A 22,296-nucleotide genomic window follows, 5' to 3' on the forward strand; every position below is an offset into this window, starting at 1 on the left:
GTCGCCGCTCCGCCTTAGCTGCCTCCAGCTCCTCTTTAGGATGGCGATACTCTCCCGTCTGTGCCCAGGGTCCCTTGCCGTCCAGAATTTCCTCCCATGTCCAACTCTCCAACAAATGCTGCTCCTTCCTACCACGCTGCTTGGTCCTTTGGTGGTGGGTAGTTCTGTAACGCTCCTCTTCCTGTGAATGACTGGACCAAAGTGCAGCGTGAGACCTGTTCATGATATTTATTAAAATCAGAACACTATAACACAAAATAACAAAGAGGAAAGCGAACAGTTCTGCCTGGTAACTAACAAACCAGAAAACAACTACCCACAAAACACAGGTGGGAAAAGGCTACCTAAGTATGGTTCTCAATCAGAGACAACGATAGACAGCTGCCTCTGATTTTGAACCACACCCGGCCAAACACATAGAAATAGACAACATAGAACAAAAACATAGAATGCCCACCCCAACTCACGCCCTGGCCAACCAAAATAGAGACATAAAAAGGATCTCTAAGGTCAGGTCGTGACACCCCCCTAAATGTGGAGTATGAAATAATTTTTACATAACTAATTTTTGCTATCGTTCGTTTTTTACATCCGTTATTAGACAGTGGCAATGATGATGATTATGAACATGGTCTTTTGCCTGCTAATGCCTGCAATGCAGTGAAGAAAACGATGACAACAATAACGTCTAATGTAACTGGCCCCTCTCACAGTACAACTGGCCCCAGCTTGGCCCTCCCAGTTGAAATGGTCTACAACCACCACTGGCACCGTGGGCAGACAATTAAACCTGTCTGGAGGTGTCTATCTTGTCCTTAGAAGAAGGGAGTTGACCTTGGTTTTGGCTGACCGGAGATGAACCCAACAGGGAGAGAGAAGATACGAGTGATAGAGAAGCTAGAGATTTATAGAAGATATACGGTATATAGAGAGAGATAGAGAAGAGCGAGACACAGATAGATAGATAGATAGATAGATAGATAGATAGATAGATAGATAGATAGATAGATAGATAGATAGATAGATAGATAGATAGATAGATAGATAGATAGATAGATAGATAGATAGATAGATAGATAGATAGATAGATAGAGAGAGAGATAGAGAGAGAGAGCATCAGCGTCTATGGACCAGTCTGCTGTAATAGAAAGAAGAAACTGTTATTATCACCAAACTGTGCGTCACAATTAACGCCATTATGTTTGTCCTGAGAAAAGAGCGATTTCGTAGACTACACCATTCTTTTGACTATTTACGAATTACAGTCATGTTCTTTTTATGAGCTAGCCTATCCAGACCGCTTATGGAACACTGTTAACTGAGACTAGAATATCTGCATTGCCTGCCACTGTCTGTGGAGCCCTACGATCGAGCGCACCACCCAGTCGAGACAGCAACGCATGATCACAAAGAGATGTCAGGCATTTTTGAAGAAACATTTAATGTTTTCTGTACCATCATCAGCCTTGCAAAATACCAGAAGGTAGAAGATTTTTATTTTACAATTAATAATCAAATCACGGTCCGTCCGGAGTCGTAGCCTATTTCCATGCTTTCTATTTATAAGGAGGCAATGCTTCTCAACCAAGACCAATGAGATTTGTGCTGTGGCCGCAGCGAAGTAGATTTGTAAAAATACCGTAAATACATTTGGACAATTGTCTTCTCGAATGCTTTCACGGTAAACTTGTGTGATTGATTCTGAATGGTGCGGCGAGAGAAGGCTAATTCTGGGGTTTTTGGCACCAGCGGATGCTGCGCCGAAGAATGGGATACGCCGACCCTACGTCGGGTAGAGATTTACTCGGCAATAGGTCGCTTTGTTTTATATTCATTTGCGCATTTGGACTGGTTACACTTTTACAGCAGATTCTCTATGGAAAAAACTACATTAAAAGGTAAGCGATGTGAAATACAGTGCCTTCGGAAAGTATTCAGACCTCTTGACTTTTTCCACATTTTTTACCTTACAGCCTTATTCTAAAATGTATAAAATAGTGTTTTCCCCGTCATAAATCCACACACAATACCCCATAATGACAACGCAAAACACAGGTTTTTAGACAGTTTTACTAATTTATTTAAAAAAAATAAAACACTGAAATATCACAGTTTACATAAGTATTCAGACCCTTTATTCAGTACTTTGTTGAAGCACCTTTGGCAGCAATTACAGCTTTGAGCTTTCTTGGGTATGCCGCTACAAGCTTGGCACACCTGTATTTGGGGAGTTTCTCCCATTCTTCTCTGCAGATCCTCTCAAGCTTGGTTAGGTTGGATGGAGAGCGACGCTGCACAGCTATTTTCAGGTCTCTCCAAAGATGTTCGATCTGGTTCAAGTCCGGGCTCTGGCTGGGACACTCAAGGACATTCAGAGACTTGTCCCGAAGCCACTCCTGCATTGTCTTGGCTGTGTGCTTAGAGTAGTTGTCCTGTTTGAAGGCAAACCGTCGCCCCAGTATGAGGTCCTGAGCACTCTGGAGCAGGTTTTCATCAAGGATCTCTCTGTACTTTGCTCCCTTCATCTTTCCCTCGATCCTGACTAGTCTCTCAGTCCTTGCTGCTAAAAAACATCCCCACAGCATGATGCTGCCACCACCATGCTTCACCGTAGGGATGGTGCCAGGTTTCCTCCAGATGTGACGCTTGCCATTCAGGCCAAAGAGTTCAATCTTGGTTTCACCATAAAGGCCTGATTGGTGGAATGCTGCAGAGATGGTTGTCCCTCTGGAAGGTTCACCCATCTCCACAGAGGAACTCTAGAGCTCTGTCAGAGTGACCATCGGGTTCTTGGTCACCTCCCTGACCAAGGCCCTTCTCCCCCGACTGCTCAGTTTGGCCGGGAGGCCAGCTCTAGGAAGTCTTGGTGGTTCCAAACTTCTTCCATTTTAAAAATGATGGAGGCCACTGTGTTTTTGGGGACCTTCAATACTGCAGAAATGTGTTGGTACCCTTCCCCAGATCTGTGCCTCGACACAATCCTGTCTCGGAGCTCTACAGACAATTCCTTTGACCTCATGGCTTGGTCTTTGCTCTGACATGCACTGTCAACAGTGGAACCTTATATAGACAGGTGTGTGCCTTTCCAAATCATGTCCAATCAATTGAATTTACCACAGGTGGACTCCAATCACGTTGTAGAAACATCTCAAGGATGATCAATGGAAACAGGATGTACCTGAGCTCAACTTTGAGTCTCATTGCAAAGGGTTTGAATACTTATGTAAATATAAAAAAATACAAAAAATAACAACCTGTTTTCCCTTTGTCATTATGGGGTATTGTGTGCAGATTGTTGAGGAAAGAAAAGTATTTAATACATTTTAGAATAAGCCTGTAACTTAACAAAATGCTGAAGAAATCAAGGAGTCTGAATACTTTCTGAAGGCACTGTATATATCTTCCACAAATAGCCTATAGGCTCAAATCAAATAAATTGCCATTCATCTGAAGACTCAATTATTATCAATTGCATAATGTTGAAATGTAAGGGACGGCCTGACATTTTTTAAATGTTGTGAATTAAGTGGCTCTGTCATTGTTATAACTGCATTCATACTGTCGTCGTAACTCAGTGTAAATATGGGAGTAGTGGTTGTAGTAAATGCTGCATGGGAGGGGGAGGGGTGCGGGTTAAGCTTGAAAAAGAGCAAATCGGTCTTCCATTTTTCCAGTGGCATACAGCTGTTCATGGTGGTGTACTTCCTTCTTTTTAAAGTGCTTATTAGAATTTCAGTTTCTGTCTTATCTACAGATCATACATCATACATAAATAAGGCTTGGATATCTACTGATATCCTATCTGCTGACATCACACTTTTAAAAAACAACTCAAATCTATCGATGCAGTGTATTGTTCAGTATCTTTCACTTAATATTGATAATTCTACATGTTAATGTCGAAGGGGTTACTGTCCGATTCGATTGTCATTTAGCTACTGTACACTGTGGGCTTCAATGCACACACAGTCATGCTGCTGTTTCAGCATAATGCACTCCTAAGATGTTTCGTAACACCTCTGCAACAGTAATATCTCTATTAATAGGCACTCTACCTTTTCTCATGCAATCTGTTGTTGCTAATAGGACCCATAGTGATACATGCTATTATTAATCACTGGAAGGCTTTGACTTCTGCATTTGACTTCTGCAAGCCCACTGCTTGGGCTACTCTGAGAGGAAATCCTGTGGATTCATGGCATCCACTATCAAATATGTTATGGCTGAAATGGCAAGAATCCAGCCCCAGCAATACCTATATATATCTATCTATCTATCTATCCTGCCCAGCACTCCTAGCACTCTGACTGGGAAAGAGGGGAACGGGCTACAGTCACAGCGAAGCTACTGAGCCAGCCAGTGGGCAACAACGGCAGCCATTTTGCTACACAGTATCTGCACACCTCAGGAGAAAGAGAGCGAGAGAATGAGAGTGTGTTTGAGAGAAAGAGAGAGAGAGCGTGATGGAGAGAGTGAGTGTCTTAAAAATGATGTCACTGTGAGATATTCTTCCCCTCTTCCCCCCACATGCTGAAACCATGACAACAAGCTAAAGTTGTGAATGGGACCAACGGTCCAACCCCTCCCGACCTATGCTACCAAAACGTAGCCCAGTCAAACGCTGCCTAAGGACATGGGTCTCAATCTCATGAGATTCTCTTATGCCCCAAAGGATCTCAGTAAACTATCTCTTGCAAATGACCAGATTCTGTGGGTCTGGAAGAGACTGTACTACAGAAGACACTTAAACTACAATGCAATAATGCCAGTTGTTGAGAGCACTATCTGAGAATAACCAGCATGAAATACATGCACTTTAGTCCTCCATTACTCCAAGATTATTTTAGATTTATTTTTGCAGCTGTAGACAGAATTGGGTCGTGGACTGCCATTTTGATCTTTTTCGTTTTGCAGACTTTGTTTTACCCTCAATGATTTGGGTACACAGTCGTCTGATGATGTCACCATTTTCCAAAGAAGGTCCAGATTATGTTAGACCTTCAAGATAATTCAGGGTGACTATTCAGAGAGTGCACATGTCTGTTAAAAGACATAAGGCACATGTGCTTTGGAGTGGTGTGGTGCTTTTAGCATTCTGACACGTGATAAATCTCTCATTTTGAATTGCCACAGCGTGTATCATATAGCACAGCTGCAGTGACATTAACAAAACACCTCTTAAAGCTCTATGCCAGGGTAGAGATCCGCGAGGCTGTGAAATCACAGGGTAGAAAGGAAGAAGGGCTTATTAAATAATACGGTGACCCACTTTGGAGCAGTGCACATGATCTTCTCTCATCTCCACTTGACTCGGAGAGGGCGATGCCTAAAAATACCCGCAGCAGGCTGGGTAGGCTACAAGTGGCACCAAACAGAGATGATGTTAGAAATCCACTCAGAGATAACAACTAACTTGACTAGATCCATCGATATGTTTTTTTTTTGAGGGGGGGGGGGGCACAATTTTACATTTTTGGATTGAACTCTTGGTTATTATTTAGTTGAAGTAAAACTCCAAAACTGCACCCAGACCTTTAAAAAAAAAAGACTGTTTAGTTGAGCATTCCCGATTCTTGATTCAATTATATAATTGGAACCATAGCATCCGTAGCAGATTATTCTAAAACAAAGCTTAGCTATTAGTATGTTGATTGCCTGCCGACCTTCCCTTAGAGGAGAAAACACCAGGAGGACTGGGACAAATGTCTTCATAGATAATGGACCTGGGAACGTTGATAGTTGAATCTCCGTTGAGTAAGCACTTAAGAAACCTTCACCAGTCGAAATGATTATCCTGAGTGAGTAATGGACATCCTATTAGGATATTATTCATGTTCTACTCTCACAACCATAACTCTGCCTCTGCAGAGTTGCGTTCCACTCCAGACTATAGGCCTTAGAGTGCAATATGGACTGCTGCTAACTCAATCTAATTGGGTCCTTTTCTATTTCGCTGATTTATGTCGTTTGGAATTGTGGTGTAGAATTGAATGGAAGGTCAAAGACTTGTTTCCGCATAATATGATAGTATTGAAATTGACAGGCTGATAATACACGCTAAACAAATTTGACAGGAAGCAATATTGATTTATTGATCAACTCAACAGTAACGGAACAGTAGCTCTTTAATGCCTATAAATAGTCTGCAGAGTGACATCAGCCATATCAACACTGTGCCATGTGACATCAGTAATATTCATTTGGATAATACGGTGGATCAGATAGGTCAGGTTCAGTATTTTTAGAGAGCACATCAGCAGTTTCTTTGTTGGGAAAAGAAAGTGTCACCTTTTTTGAGACAGGGCATCCCTCTAGTTGGATGGTGTGCAGGTGTGCAGTGGCTGCACCCACTGGTTTCTTTAGGAGCATCATGAAGCAGATCCAGAAGCCTAAATCCATGTCCTGTTTTAGCGCACTCCATCCTGACTGCAACAGCCAGGGGCAGAGTGTCATTGAGATTTTTAAGTGGTTCTCTGAGAAGCCAAATGGACGCGCAGTATTGACATGAGGGTCAAAGTAGTGTTTGTTTCATCACATAATGTGTTTATGGAGAGGATTTATGTGCAAGATTATTTTCCAGTACACTGTAGTGATACACTTTGCTGTCCACAATGGTTTAATGGAACAAAGTCACAGGATTATTTGCACAATGGCATGAATGCTCAAATAGGTTTATTTCGATTCATATGTTTTTTTTATGCTTCAAATATGATGATTGAAATCAAACATGTCCCTTTTATACAAATACCATCTTTAAATTATATAATTTTAATTTCTTACAGGTTTGGATATTTGGTTGGGATATTTGGATTTGCCTCATGCAATTTTGACAAAATCTGTTCAATTCACTCATGTTACTCAGGGAGGAGATGGAATCTGTCCCATCCAGTAGGGGTCAGCGTCGTGGCCTGGGAGGGTACAGGTGCTATGCACCTCTCAACGGTGGCCTATATGCTGCTGTTGTCTGTAAACCGTTAAGTATCCCCTCAGTTTGTCTGTTCTCTATGTAACCCGTTAACCAGAATCATTTGGTTCTGATTTATAGAATGTGTTGTGGTTTTTTAGATTGTGCATGAGCATAATGTGCAATAATACCTTATAGGCTAATCTACCGAACTAAGATGTGCTGCATATTGGGCAAAACCCCCTAAAATGGTGAATGATTAGGGGTTTTAGTGAGACAACAACTGAGATTTGACCTGCTTGACCACAGTGAATGGTTTAAGCGAAGCATCTTTATTTCATGTCATAAACAGACGTAGCATATTTACACACTGTTTTAAAACCAAGTGTGTTTTCTGTCCCACTGCTCTTCAGCAGAGATAGAAGTGTGTGTCTGTTTTGCATGCCATTCTCAGATTTGAGGTATCCTTGCCAACCACACCAGATGGCCAGACCCATATACACTTCGTCATTCAGCTGTGTCTGAGCTTGGACTTATTTGTCCCCTTCAGATTTTTAGCTACGGTTTTTTGCTTGTATATTTTTTTCTCTCACAATGTAGCCTATCATCATTCTTTGGTGAGATTGAATATTTGACATACAAGGCACATTTGTCCATTTATTTATTTGCCCCGTCTTCTTTTTATACCCTACTAATTTAGATTTTTTTTTATGGGTGTTTTATTCATGACAAATGTATTACTGAGTTTCAATGTTCGTTTTACAATCTAGATTTGTTATCAACCATGGTGTTATTATCTAGGTTCATTCTAACCATGTTTGGCTTGGTTTGATTTGGTTTACTAAAGCCAAATGCTGATCCCTCTGTATGGTGTGGTGTGTCTCTGTGTGTGTTTGTGCATTGTGTATAAAAGTGTGTGTGTGTGTGTGTTTGACTGACTGTTAGTTCTCAGGTAATTAAAGCACAATAAATCCCAAATAAACTGCCTCATTTTCTTACTAGTGCGCAACAGTTTAGCCGACTCAAAGGAGACGAGACAGGAAATTGGACCGGTCCTGTAAATTTCTTGGATGATGGATCTCTGAAGCCTGCCAGGAATGGGAAGAAAAGGTACATTTCCAATGTGATTGACTGACTGTACAACACCCCTGTGAGAAAGAAAGAGAGATAGCGAGAGAGATAACTTGAGATTCCCTGCTGATAACCCAGCCCCCTGCATGTGTGGCCTGGGCCTTAGAAGCCTCCACTCGCAATGCATAACCAGTATAACCAACAAACTGCTGTACTAACTAACTAGTAAAGAGACGAAGTCAGCAACACACACATAACCATTTTGCTTCTGCTTGTTTTTGCATTTCTGAGGAATCCTAGTTGAGATGTTTGCAGGGGTGATGATGACACAGGAACCACTCACACTGACGTTTAACTCTAACTTACCTGTCTGCATGTTGACAGATGTTTCCGTCAGAATTTTCAGCCAGATTCACAGATCTCCGTAATAGTCACACCCTGCCTAGCCGATATTAAGAAGAAAAAAAAACGCTCTCAAAGGTAGGCCGGTCTGAAGGCATTTTAAGTACTTTTACAGAAACCCAAGAATGCCTCTTTCTTTTCCATTGGTCTGAAAGGATCAAACTCTCATATATTTTCAGTGGTGGTTGCACTGCAGATTTGCTCTTGCATGTTGTTTCATCCCTTCCACCCCCTGCCACCCCGTGACCCTCGAACCCCTCCCCCCCCTCCCCCCTGAGAAGCTGGTTGGACCACGGTTCTCCTGTTGATGCACTGGCTTCTCCTTGTACCGCTGTGTCTCATCCAGCACCCATTTCGCAAACGCCTTTCACCCTCAACCTGTGTGTTCATGCATTCTGCACAGCTCTGAGTGTATGTCATATACATAGTGGACACATCTCTCTGCTCCCCTATCTCCTCTTCTCACATCTGCATTGTATCTCTCTGCGACCGACCTGGATTACCTTTCCTTTTTGTTTTCCTCTCAAGAGAAGACAAAAATATGAAACATTTCCCAGTAGGTCTCTGGCTTCAGTGGGCTGAGGACCTAAAGTCAGTAGGCGTGATAACCCGCTGGTTATTAATAGGCACTCTTCCATCAGGCCATCCCTCGTGGATAGCAGAAAGCCAGTGTGGTACGGGCGATCAAAGGCGACATTCAGAGTCATCCTCTTTCTTCTCTATCTAGGCTACAGTGCTTATTAGGGGTTCATCATTAGAGGTAAACCAAAAGAAGCTAAGAAGCTAATTATTCAATGATAAAGGATAAGAGACATGCTGCTCTAGACCTTTTAAATATTTACAAGCCAATCCAAAATACACCGCATCATCAGGGGGATGTAGACAACCAGTTTCATTGGTCCTTACTAATTTTGATTTTTATCCCACCATCTCGTTCAAATGCATTTTTCTGTCATGTCGTCCATGTTGTCTTTTTGTGTTTTACCTCACCTCATTTGACTTTAACAGCCACATCAATCACGCTTACAACATTAATCCCCCTTTTCACCAACATTCTCCACCTCATCCTATCTCACTGAGATAGCATTTATTCTACAAATTCACTCACTGGCGTGGCACATTGTGAAGGCCGCCATCTTGGATTCAACTGAGCAACACCTCACCCAGCAGACAAAATTTGACACCTGACGTCATAATAACTTCATTTTTTGGTTGTAAACTGGCTTTCTGGTATAGTAGAGGGGACTTCATATAACCAGATTACAACCAGATAAAGGCGACATCAACACGTGATTGGAAATACATTTTGGGGTTGTTATCTTGTCGTATAGCCAGATTACAATCAGATTAAGACACATTTTATGGTTGCTAAAAAGATGTTTAGCCAATGGAACCAGTTTTGCCCGCTGGGCAGCCACTCTTTGCCCATCCAGTAGAGAGTAGGACTCAACATCACCTATTGGGTATCTACTTTAAAATATTTTCCAAATAGAAAGCACCTTCTCAATAGGTATCAGGTATTGGGAGCTTTTAGCTCTCCTCCTATCCTGGTGCCTCTGAGGCTATGCAGTTGGCTGTGGTCCTCAGGCAAGAATCCTCCTGCTCAGGCGCCAGATAGGGCAGCCTTTTCCAAAGCTGGTACGTGGATCAATAACATTATCCATTACAAGCCTATTTAAATACACCTCATGGGAGATTTGACTCCTCTGCCTTGCCTGAGAGGGAGGAAAAGATTTGGGTTAGATTCTGGTGCCGATGATGCTCTCAAAAGGGAGGAGAAGATGCAAAATGTTAGTCCAAAATCCTTTCTGCCCTGCTAAAATGTTCACCATGTTCTCACTTTCTTTAAGTTTCCTTCCCTTCAGATGTCATTGTGTTTTGTCTCAAATATTACACAATCACTACCACCATATCGATCTGATGTTGTTGTTGATTTTCTGTTTTTGGTTTTCTGTCACCATTTTCCTGTATAATGTTTCTTTATTGGTTTAATTATTTATTTCCTTGTCTGAAACCTCTTGTTAAGAAGATGTCCTAGCCTCGCAAGCATGTGAAGGTTGTATTTGTCCAATCGGGATTTTGTCAAATCACATCTGAATCATTCACTGAGCTGTACAATCTTATCGAATAGTTTGAATCTGAGTGAGAATGATGACTGTGTACAGTATGTACCTTATGATTATGTGTATGATTGTGCATGTATGTGGGTATGTATGTGTGTGCATGTCATACCAGATAAGGTAATAAATACAAATGTAGGACCAACAGATTTTCATGTGATCTTCCTTAGTTATATTTCTACATGCAAAGAGATCTGCAGATAAGGGATACTTTTATGGTTATTCCAGACAGGGCCTGATGAACTCAGGCTAACCAGCAAGCAAAATGTGGCACATGAAGTCTAAATGAAGTTATATTCTGGTTGTAAACTGGTTGAGAGTACGTCTTATAACAGGATTACAACCAACTGGTCTTTATTACAACTAGGTAAAGACATATTTTTCGTGACAAGACCAAGACGTCATGGGAAAGATGTCAGATAATAAGATTTTATAATTATATCCAGATAAAGAGGCTTACTTGGTTGCTAAAAAGACATGGGAAAAAGCTTCCTTATACAACCAGTATACAACATGAGGTAACACTTTACTGTAGGTGTCCTTATGCATGCATTCATAAAGCCTTTATAACAGATATATAACACATTATACAATTTGTCATAAGCTGTCATAAGTAGTTTTAAATATTTATGGGTCAAGGCATGAGAAGTTATAAAACCAGTTATAATGTGTGGTAAAAATGACTTTGTGTCCTGTTGTCATATACGCTAATGTCAACTGTTAATAACAACTGATATTACACAGTCTGCAAGACAACTTATGTTATATGTTGTTACATGCTACATTAGAGTCTACATGCCAGACGTTATAACAGGATGCTATGTAATTGACCAACCTCTGTGTCACATTATTACATTGAATGGAATGATGGGCGTCATAACAATGTCATATGCCCTTATAGAGTGTGCACAGACACCTTAAGTAAAGTGACATTAATTTGAGGTGTTAGAAAACAGTTACGAATGTGCTTATACCACAGGATGAGTTGAGAGTACCATAAAGCATTACCATTCAAAGGATCTCCAAGAAACATGGGTAAATGGGAGCACAGATTTTTTTTAATAAAAAAAAAAGCACACATTATAATGCCAACAACTTGTCCAAAATAACGTAAACATTGAAACGAAATGGAAGCAAAAATAATTTTCCAACAGAATCAGCGTTGCTGCGGCACAACAGGATATGTGACAGCTGTGGAAAAAGTCAGATGTGCAGGCTACAGTAACAATGACAGTGTGAGGACAGACTCTGGGAGACGAGAAGCAAGTACAGGGAGGCGTGGGAGCCGGACTAGCCGGCTGAGGCGTGGAAGCTTGACGAGCCGGCTGAGGTGTGGGAGCCTGACGAGCCAACTGAGGCGTGGGAGCCTGGCGAGCCGGCTGAGGCATAACGTGGGATGGGAGCCTGCCGAGCCAACCGAGGCAAGAAAACCTCTCGAGCCAGCTAAGGCATGGAAGCCTCGGTTCCTTCGGCAGGGGCATCCGGACCCGACGTCACCAACCCCCCCCCACAAAAAACCCTCCCTTCTAATATTGGTGTCTGAATTTTGTGAGGACAGACGCTGGGAGATGAGAAGCAAGTACAGGGAGAGAAGAAATAATGGATAAACAGACATGAAACAAAACAAGGACAGTGTCTGGACAAGGGGAACAAAATGACATTAATGCAAAGCTGCCATCAAGGCAAAGGGTGGCTACTTTGAAGAATAAAAAAAAAAGTTTTATTTGTGGGTTACTACGTGATTTCATATGTGTTATTTCATAGTTTCGATGTCTTCACTATTATTCTATAATGTAGAAAATATTAAAAATAAATAAACCCTGGAATGAGTAGGTGTGTCCAAACTTTTGACTGGTACTGTACATATAAATAGCATCAGTTATCCTCAGTGAACAAGTTTCAGATAGATACCATACATGGATACTATAGTATTATTCTATCACATCCAATATTCAGTGCTCTGAATACTATAACAGAGAGATATACATTTGGCTCATCGAGGGGGAAGGGTCAACTAGTCCTTGGGCTTTGTCCTTTGTTTTTGTACCATTTGCCATGCAACTCCAGGTTTCAGAGAGCACAGAAATTAGGGCCAAGCCTACAATATTGCAAAAAATGTGACAAAACAATTAACTTTTTGTGCTGAATACAAAGTGTTATGTTTGGGGCAAATCCAATACAACACATTACCGAGTACCACTCTCCATATTTTCAAGCGTAGTGGTGGCTGCATCATGTTATGAGAGTATGTTTGTCATCGTTAAGGACTGGGGAGTTTTTCAGGGGGAAAAAATAAACAGAATGGAGCTAAGCACAGGCAACATCCTAGAGAAAAACCTGGTCTAGTCTGCTTTCCAAAAGACACTGGGAGATGAATTAATCTTTCAGCAGGACAATGATAACCTAAAACACAAGGCCAAATCTACACTGGAGTTGCTTACCAAGAAGACAGTGAATGTTCCTGAATGGATGAGTTACAGTTTTGACTTAAATCCATTTGAAAATCTAATGGCAAGACCTGAAAATGGTTGTCAAGCAATGATCAACAACCAATTTGACGGCGCTAGAAGAATTTTGAAAATAATAATAGGCAAATGTTGCACAATCCAGGTGTGGAAATCTCTTAGAGACTTATCCAGGAAGTCTCGCAGCTGAAATCGCTGTCAAAGGTGCTTCTACAAAGTATTGACTCAGGGGTTTGAATAGTTATAAATGACATATTTCTGTATATTATTTTCAATACATTTGCAAACATTTCTAAAAAGTTTTGCTTTGTCATTGTGTGGTATTGTGTGTAGATGGGTGATATCCATTTTGGATTCAGGCTGTAACAACAAAATGTGGAATAAATCAAGGGGTTTGAATACTTTCTGAGTATGCAATTACTTTCTGAGAATGCAATTAACTTTTCATCTTAATACATGTTATTTAACTCAAGCTAACTAATGTTGTATTTATCTATGCTATTAGCTGTAGCTAGCTAGTTAGCTAAGTTTTCCACATGATGAGCCAAGAGCTCTTCTCCCATCTTATGTTTCTTTTACGCCTGCTACGTTAGGTTATGTTAATCCCCACCCTTCTTCTGATTTCAGCGATATGATTCGCTGACACAAGTTTGCGGATCCAATGACAAGTTATTGCGGTCTCTTGTGTCAGTGAATCATGTAGCTGAAATCGGAAGAAGGAGGGTGGGACTTACCAACATAAAAACACAGAAGCGAGAAGATCACCTCACAAAGCAATAGCAAAGAACATGGATAACGTTTGCTAGTTAGATTGAGTTAAAAAACATGTATTAAAAACATGCTCTGGAACTTTGCGACAACAAGGTATTTTTTAAACCTCCCGCTTTTGGGCTAGATGTGTGAATGTGTAGTTCATACATCCATAATCTATGAGCAAAATTTTTGTCTTCCCTCAATGAGTCACAAAAATCCCTCGTTTGAAAGCAACTGTTTTTCTGGAAGTTGTGCTGTGCCTTTTTCCCTACATTTTCCTCCACGTGGGCCAGCCCCCTACCAATTCGAGTTCTAGCCAATGAGCTTCAGCCCCTCACCATTTGAGTGACAAGTAGCAAGATGCGTACACAGCAGAGCGAGAGAGAGAGAAATGACGTGGTGCACATATCTGCACATATGTGACGAAGTACGCAATTTTCGGGGACCATTTTTGGCTCGTGAGCACTACTTTCGGGACTACTGGCTAAAAAGTATACAAAAGTACCGGAGAATCTCTTTAAGATTGAAAAGTAATTGCCTCTAAACTAAAGTATATATGAAAGAGAATGTATTGTGTGATGTGCTGCAAAGTAAGATTTATAATTCAGAATTCCCCAACTAGCTAGCTACGTTTAGTACCTCTAGCTCTAGCTAGCTATGCATTGATGGGGGCAGGCAGCACAGTGAGGCCTCTTTTGCTCATGTCGGCCACTAAGGGTATGAATACACATTGTTTGGACTGTGTAGAGCAGGGCTCTCCAACCCTGTTCCTAGTTACCTGACTGACTGACTAACTAGCTAGCTAGCTACCCATTTGTTTTGTAATATAGCTGCTGTCATTATTACTGTAGCCTGCACATCTTCTTTTTTTTCCCATCTGTCCCATTTTTCCACAGCAACATTGATTTTATTGTAAAATTATATTTGCTTCCATTTCGTTTCAACATTTTTGCTATTATAATATGTAATCTTTTAGTACATCTGTGCTCTCATTTGCCCATGTTTCTTGGAGATCCTTTAAATTGTAAAGTTTTATGATACTCTCAACTCATCCTGTGGTATAAGCACATTCACAACTGTTTTCTTTAATTAAATTAATGGAACTTTACTTAAGGTGTCTGTGCACACTCTTATAAGGGCATATGACATGGTTATGGCTCCCAATGTAACAATGTGACACAGAGGTTGGTAAATTACATCACACCCTTTTATAACATCTGGTATGTAGACTCTAATGTAGCAGGCATATGACATAAGTTGTCACCCAGACTGTATAATAGCAGTTGTTATTAACAGTTGACATGCTCTTTAATTACTTGTTACTTTTATTTCTTATTCTTATTTAAAAAAATAAAAAAATAAAAAAATTAAACTGTATTGTTGGTTAGGGGCTTGTAGTAAGTAAGCATTTCACTGTAAGGTCGCATGTGACTAATACAATTTGATTTGATTTGACATGAGAGCATAGGACAACAGAATGAACATTCATGTAAAACACCCATTACTGTATAACCGGTTTTACGCTGTGACTCATAACTATTGAAAACTACTTATGACAGCTTATGAATGCATACATGAGAACACCTACAGTAAAGTGTTACCCAACCGGACTATAATCACATAAAATACCAGTTTTGCCCCCTGTGCTGAGTCTGCCTTGTGCAGTGAGACAGCCGCAGTTACTCCCCATGTTCTCCATTGGCATCATACTGTGCAGCTGTGCGGTTCACTCTATCCAGCATACTGTACATGCCATACAACAGAGACAAACCTTATCTATGATAAAGGTTATGCAGTCTAGGTGCCCCTGCCATCAGGATTTAGTCATGTTTTCTCACAACTTACCACAAGATTTCTACCTCCCCCTTCCCCTTTCTCACTATGTATTTCATGCTATTTTTGTTGTTTGCAAACACAATTTTTTTGTTAAGAAGAATGTCCATGTTAATTGTTGTTCCCCGTGTGAAGTCAACGTTCCCATGTCAAGTCAAAATACATAATGAATGTTATCAGCAACAAGAAAATCTGAAAAAAAAACCCAGAAAAATTATGGTAGCTGGGGACTTAAAAGTGTCCAGGATACATATTGTGGATCCCCAAATCCATAGGAATGATATCACACCTGCCACTCACTCCATAACAATGTCTTCACGTTAAAGATTAATATTCATAATGTATTTTAAAGTAAAGCCACAATTGTATTGGAATAAAGTGTCCCACAATGTATAACATCTTTCCCCAACCCCACTGTGCTATGTGTTTTGTGTCCCAACCTCTTCCTTATTATTGTTGATTATTGTGTAGATCAGATCAGTGCAGCGTGACGCTGACTGTGACTATCCCTCCAGGTATCTGGACTCATACGATGGATCCTACGACTACAACTCCACTGCATGCAAAGAGCTCAGGCAGGAGATTATGGATGTCAAAGTCCTGACCATGTGAGTGTAATCGCCTGTGTTACACTCTTAGAAAAAAAGGTTCTATCTAGAACCTAAAATGGTTCTTTGGCTGTCCCCACAGGAGAACCCTTTGAAGAAATATTTTTGGCTCCGGGTAGAACCCTTTTGGGTTCCATGTAAAACCCTTTCCACAGAGGGTTCTACATGGAACCCAGAAGGGTTCTACCTGGAAACAAAAAGGGTTCTTCAAAGGGTTCTCCTGTGGGGACAGCCGAAGAACCCTTTTGGAACCCTTTTTTCATAGAGTGTACAAATGCAGTGATGGGCAACTATGATACTCGAGGTCCTATGTGCCTTACTGGTTTGTGTTCACTCTTTGAAATGTTGATATTAGATATTGGAGGAAGCAAAGTCTGTGCACTCAGTTCCAACATTCAGGCCCATCCCTTGTCCTATCAACAAACATTTAAATAATGATTTTATAATACAGCAGTAGGAAGCTATAGTGGGAGAAACAGACAAGGGCAAAGATAGATGAGAAAGTGGGCGAGACAGGCCTTGAACCTCTTTTGCCAGGGGGATGTACAGTGCTACCACTAGAACAGACTCTGGCACAGGCTTACATGTTCTTGAGGATGTTTGAGCTATTTATCACACCTGTAAGAGGTGCTTGCTGAGGGACAGTGTGCCAGGCCAGGCAGCAGACAGCGCGACAGACAACAACCACTTGGCTCCGCCAGCAGTTACAGTGCAGTGACTGACTCTCATTACACTACTGCCAGCCCTGGTAGTGCTTTCCCTCCCCGAGCAAATCACATTTTCCAATCATCGAGGGGGAATGTCAGTTCAAGGGGAGCTATTTAGATACCTTCTATTTCTGGCCATCGCCATCTTCTCCTCAAGACGGCGGACGCAAGGCGTCAGTCAGAGGGAGTGCCTGGGCGCAATGCTAAATCCATTGCCACAGCTTCCAGTGCCATTCTCATGTTACACCTCAGCGCGTGTTTAATATTCACATTACAGAGCAGAGTGCTGCAGTGTCATCTCTGTGGTTTTTGTAGCTCCATACAGCCCCCTCCCCGTTTTGAAATATTAAAAAATTGTATCTATCCGTGAAGTTTTCAACCCCCTCATTGTGAGACAGCAGGGATTTTTTTGTGGCCCCCACCCCAATAAATCGGCAGTATATGCAGTATAGGACCATAGGGTATAGGGCTTATTCTTAAACATGCATGGACTCTTCTCTTGTCTGTCTCGGTTTTATGTGGGGTTTCCCTGCCCATCTGCCAGGGTGAAGACGTCGGAGCTGTTTGAGAGATGGAGGAACCTGCAGGTGTGCAAGTGGCAGCAGAACATGGTGGAGACCAACAACTTCAAGTGAGCTTCTAACTGACCTTTAACTTGAACGCATCACAGAGATGGCGTTTCAGGTCACCGTTTTTGCAGTCACGCTGTACATCTCAAAATATATTATTGAGGTTCACGAGACCTTAAACACTTCTTTAGGCATTGTGATATCCGATCATCTGCAGAGCGCGAATGCAAAACAGGAGACTTGGAATGCCACCAGTCTATTAGCACGAGCCTGTTCAGAGGAGCCATTAGTGCTCTTCTATCATATGTAACCGATGTGAAATGGCTATCTAGTTAGTGGTGGTGCGCGCTAATAGCCTTTCAATCGGTGACGTCACATGCTCTGAGACCTTGAAGTAGTGGTTCCCCTTGCTCTGCAAGAGCCGCGGCTTTTGTGGAGCGATGGGTAACGATGCTCCATGGGTGACTGTTGTTGATGTGTGCAGAGGGTCCCTGGTTCGCGCCCGGTTGGGGCGAGGGGACGGACGTAAAGTTAAACTGTTACAGCTAATCACACACATTAGCCTCCCTCTCTTCTGTGGTACTCCCACTCGGTATCGACCATCTCTAACTAGTGTGACTCTGCCCCTATAGTACCAGTCACATTGCTTAGATGTCTCTCTGTATATCAGGGCATCTTTATTATGTGACTAACCAGACTCATAGAGAGATGTTCTACTGCAGGTTTGCAACGTTCTAGTCCTCAGGGACCAGGGCTGCAGTGTTGCTCGTTTTTCGCAACACCCTTGTTCTACTACAGTTTTCTTGGGGGGGGTCTGACAGTAACTCTTCCCTTCTATTGTTCTCTCCAATAGGATGTCTCTGTCGCGGTGTTGTAACGCACCCTCCTTCCTGTTCACGACCAAGAGGAACACTCCAGCAGGCACCAAGCTGAGGTATGAGGTGGACACCAGTGGCATCCTGCCCATCAGTACTGAGGTCTTCAAGATGTTTCCTGACGTGAGTGTTCCAATTATAACAATATACAGTATATCACCCTGTACAACTGACTACCTGTCATCCATGTGTCCTATGCTATGTACCCTACCTCGTACCCTAAGGTGACGGAACTCCACTTTCTCTGGTTATAAAACGGTACCCAATATTTCTGTTTGACTCTGGTTCTGTTTCATTGAAAGGACATGCCGTACTCCAAGTCTCAGTTTAAGAAATGTGCAGTTGTCGGAAACGGAGGAATCATCAAGAACAGCAAATGTGGGAAGGATATTGACTCCGCAGATTTCGTGTTTAGGTACACATCATCTTTATTCTGTCGTGCTACAAACATTCCCAAGCATCACGCTCGGGCTGAGTTATTTTCGACTGCAGATATCAAATGGCAAGATACACTATATAATTACGTTCGCTCTGCTCAGACCTTCTCAGAATCTGCATTGGATAATGTAAATAATTCTCCTTCCTTCAAAGATGCAACATACCACCCATCAACGAGAAGTACTCGGCTGATGTAGGCGCCAAAACGGATCTGGTGACGATTAATCCAAGTATTATAACGGAGAGGTACTGTACGGCTATGTCAACAAAAAACGTGTACTCCCACTGGGCACACACTGGTTGAATCAACTTTGTTTCCACGTCATTTCAATGAAATTACGTTGAACCAATGTGGAATAGACGTTGAATTGACATCTGTGCCCAGGCACGCACACACACACACCATCTAGACCTGAAATCCATTAACGGCAGCAGATACAATGGGCGGGCACTGCACTTAGTCAAATGTAATGTTGTGGCACAGAGCTGCAGCACGTCTGCTCCTTGCAAACACACACGCACACACCAACACACTTACACCTCCTCCCTCTTTATACACACTCTAATCCCTCTCCTCTCCTCCACCACCAGATTCCAGAAGCTAGAGAAGTGGCGGCGACCATTTTACGAGGTTCTTCAGAACTACGAGAACTCGTCAGTGGTCCTACCCGCCTTCTACAACACGCGTAACACTGACGTCTCCTTCCGGGTCAAGTACATGCTGGACGACTTTGACTCCCAGAGGGGTGTGTTCTTCTTCCACCCCCAGTACCTGCTCAACGTCCAGCGCTTCTGGACTGTCCAGGGTGTCCGCGCCAAACGCCTCAGCAGCGGCCTGATGCTAGTCACCGCCGCCATGGAACTGTGCGAGGAGGTCCACCTCTATGGCTTCTGGGCGTTTCCCATGAACCCCTCGGGCATTTTCATCACGCACCATTACTATGACAACGTCAAGCCCCGCCCCGGGTTCCACGCCATGCCCCACGAGATCTTTAACTTCATGCACATGCACACGCGAGGTATCCTCAATGTACACTCAGGACCTTGCACATGATCGTGCACCGGAGCCACGCCCACACTGTAATGCATCGTGGGAAGTCACCATTTACTCCTGTTTTTGTCTCGGTTCTTAATTTATCATCATTTTGCATATCTTAATTTAGATACAATGGTTTTCTTACAGTTGACGAGAGATGGCCTTTTGAGCTCACACCGTATATTTGTGCTTTTTACACTAGCTCCATGTGTTGAAGGCTGCTTGCTTTTATGCCAACACTATAATTTATCTTGATGTGTTTCTTACTCTCTTGCTGAATAAGCAACTCCAATGGCCGCTGGTATCTCTGATTCTGTAGGTTGCTTGTTCTAATGTGAAGTGATCTTTCCTAGTGATGTCGTTTCTGTGAAATCTTAGTGGCTCGGTGGTACTGCTGTACAGAGGTTTGAACTTGACATGTTGCACAACTATTTACACTGAAATAAGGCCACTCTGTGTGTCCCTCTCTTCCTCCTGTACTTTCTCTTTGCCGCTTCCTGTGTTATGATCCCCCCCCCCCCCCCCCGTGCTCTCTTTCTCAGACACTCTGTAGGTGTGGCAGCTTTTATTTATGTCCGTGTAAAAATCCTGAACACTATTGACGTTGAGCGAATCCAAAAGAAAATGTTCAAAGATCCAACTGTTTAACCTTCAGTTGTCCAGCTACATTCAACTGTTTTATATGGGTAAATATTTCTTATAAAACACTGTTAACACTCTTGACCTGAGAGGACCTTTTTCACAGGTCCACTTCCTTCTGTACAACTAACTAGCCAAACACCGGAAGACATCCTTGGATATTTCTGATGTGAAATGGTTGTGTTTTATTTGCTTGCTGTTTTTGGACAAAGGTGAGATGATTCATATTTTATAATTACCACCACCATAGTAGGCCACATAGTCAGAAAAACACTAGTTATTGGGCACTGTTGACCAATCTGATTTCCCTCTGTCATCCATGTCTTAAAACCATGCTGCCTTACGATATAAATGTACAAATCCTCTCTCAGATATGCAGTTCACCCCTGAATTGTGTATCTAATGGACGTTCGTATCAAACAAACTCCTTTTCCCACTGTCTGCTGACTCACCTTAATAACCATGACGAGAAGAGGTTCACTTCTGCTGTTGAAATGACGAAATATAATATAATTCCTGTAAGATATAATGCTATTTGTATACTCATGTGATGCCGTGCATGATTCTACTATAATCTCTGTTCTGTGTGTGCCCGCCACCAACACATGTTTACAACCATCAGCTTCTGCTAAAGCTCACGGATCATTGGGAGAGATGAGTTTAATTCGAATGATATTACGTTTATCATCAATTGCACACAAGGCCCAACCGAAACTTGACTTTCGCTTTTAACCCGACCCTTCTGGATCGGAGAGGTGCAGGGGGCGGCCACATTGGGTACCCAGGGAGCTGTTGTTGTGGGGGGTTAACTGCCTTGCTCAAGGGCAGAACAACCTTTTGGTTACTGACCCAATTCACTTACCGCTAGGCTACCTGAAACCTTATATCAACCTTGAATGGATTTTAAAAGAGGACTGATCGACAGAGGCACTTTTTTTTTTTTTTCAGATGATGGAAAGGAATTACTAATATCGCTTCCTTTTGAAATGATATGATTTTTGTCATCAGTATTATCACCGCATCGTGTCATTTCCCTTTTTGCAATGTGACAAAGTTGTAACCTTGGAAAGCATCATGAATCTCAGCCTTGGAATGCTGTATGTTTGTTTCTAGTAGTATTTGTGGTGTTTAACTGTGCCAGAGTGGAGGAACATGACTGAACTGGAAACATAGGATCATTCTTCTGTACATGCTGTGCAATGCCTTTTGATTTTCGTAACGCCCCAAATTCCCATGATCTTCCATGATCACTCCTAAAGTCTTTGGAGGATTGTTTCTTGGGCTTGTAATTCACAGTCACGCGGGTTGTGTGTAAAAGACACAATGCACAAAATAAGTTATCCGTATGAGCATATTCAAGTTTAGGTCTCAGAATCACAAAAGGTCATCATTTTATAGAGTCAAAAAGAACTAGGTTGAAGAATCAGTCCGAAAATGAAAGGATGGCATTATTAGAGCTTGGATGGAATTATTACAGTTTGAACAAGTGATATGAAACCTACATTCTGGGTCATTCTTTATATTGTGTTTGTAAATAAACATGTTTGGATTTTCTGCTTGTCCTGATCATTTACTTTCTATATATAGATGTCTGATCTACGAAGAAATGTGGATTTGGGTCAGGCATACAACAACCAATCATTTTAGTCCAAACTATACCCACCAATCACCACACAACCCAACAAATCTACTGTACTAACACTGCAAGTGAGAAATTCAGAATAGCACTGCATGGAATTGAATACATTACAGTATTTGGATACTTTTTCAAGTGAGTGAAATTGAACATGACAGGAAAATGCAATATTTCCCAATGAATGACAGTGAATTCAATCTTGTCATCTGAAGTCAAGTATTTTGTCTGCAGCTAATGAGT

General features: G+C 41.9%; 1 protein-coding gene across 5 annotated transcripts; it reads left to right on the plus strand.

Annotated features, from left to right (window-relative positions):
* The first annotated feature begins 1,068 nt into the window (after positions 1–1,068).
* Positions 1,069–21,974, plus strand: LOC139551731 (alpha-2,8-sialyltransferase 8E-like). 5 transcript variants are annotated; one of them, XM_071363031.1, is made up of 10 exons: positions 1,069–1,898; positions 6,863–6,973; positions 7,907–8,014; positions 8,360–8,455; positions 16,064–16,156; positions 17,408–17,494; positions 18,286–18,430; positions 18,610–18,722; positions 18,899–18,991; positions 19,337–21,974. In XM_071363031.1, the coding sequence occupies exons 1-10, from the start codon at positions 1,753–1,755 to the stop codon at positions 19,797–19,799; spliced, it is 1,455 nt and encodes a 484-aa protein (XP_071219132.1). In that variant the 5' UTR covers positions 1,069–1,752; the 3' UTR covers positions 19,800–21,974. The 5 variants fall into 5 exon arrangements, with proteins under 5 accessions (XP_071219132.1, XP_071219134.1, XP_071219135.1 ...); XM_071363033.1 differs by lacking the exon at positions 8,360–8,455; XM_071363034.1 differs by lacking the exon at positions 6,863–6,973 and having other exon boundaries at positions 1,073–1,898.
* The last annotated feature ends 322 nt before the right edge of the window (positions 21,975–22,296 follow it).

Source organism: Salvelinus alpinus, chromosome 24, assembly GCF_045679555.1.
Source record: "Salvelinus alpinus chromosome 24, SLU_Salpinus.1, whole genome shotgun sequence".
NCBI classification, from domain to species: Eukaryota; Metazoa; Chordata; class Actinopteri; order Salmoniformes; family Salmonidae; genus Salvelinus; species Salvelinus alpinus.

Excerpts from the sequence above, each read along its gene's own strand:
- LOC139551731 (XM_071363031.1), top strand. The coding sequence starts at position 1,753 with ATGCTGCGCCGAAGAATGGGATACGCCGACCCTACGTCGGGTAGAGAT. Across the intron at positions 17,495-18,285 it reads GTGGAGACCAACAACTTCAA|GATGTCTCTGTCGCGGTGTT; the intron begins GTGAGCTTCTAA and ends TCTCTCCAATAG. Across the intron at positions 18,723-18,898 it reads TCCGCAGATTTCGTGTTTAG|ATGCAACATACCACCCATCA; the intron begins GTACACATCATC and ends CTTCCTTCAAAG.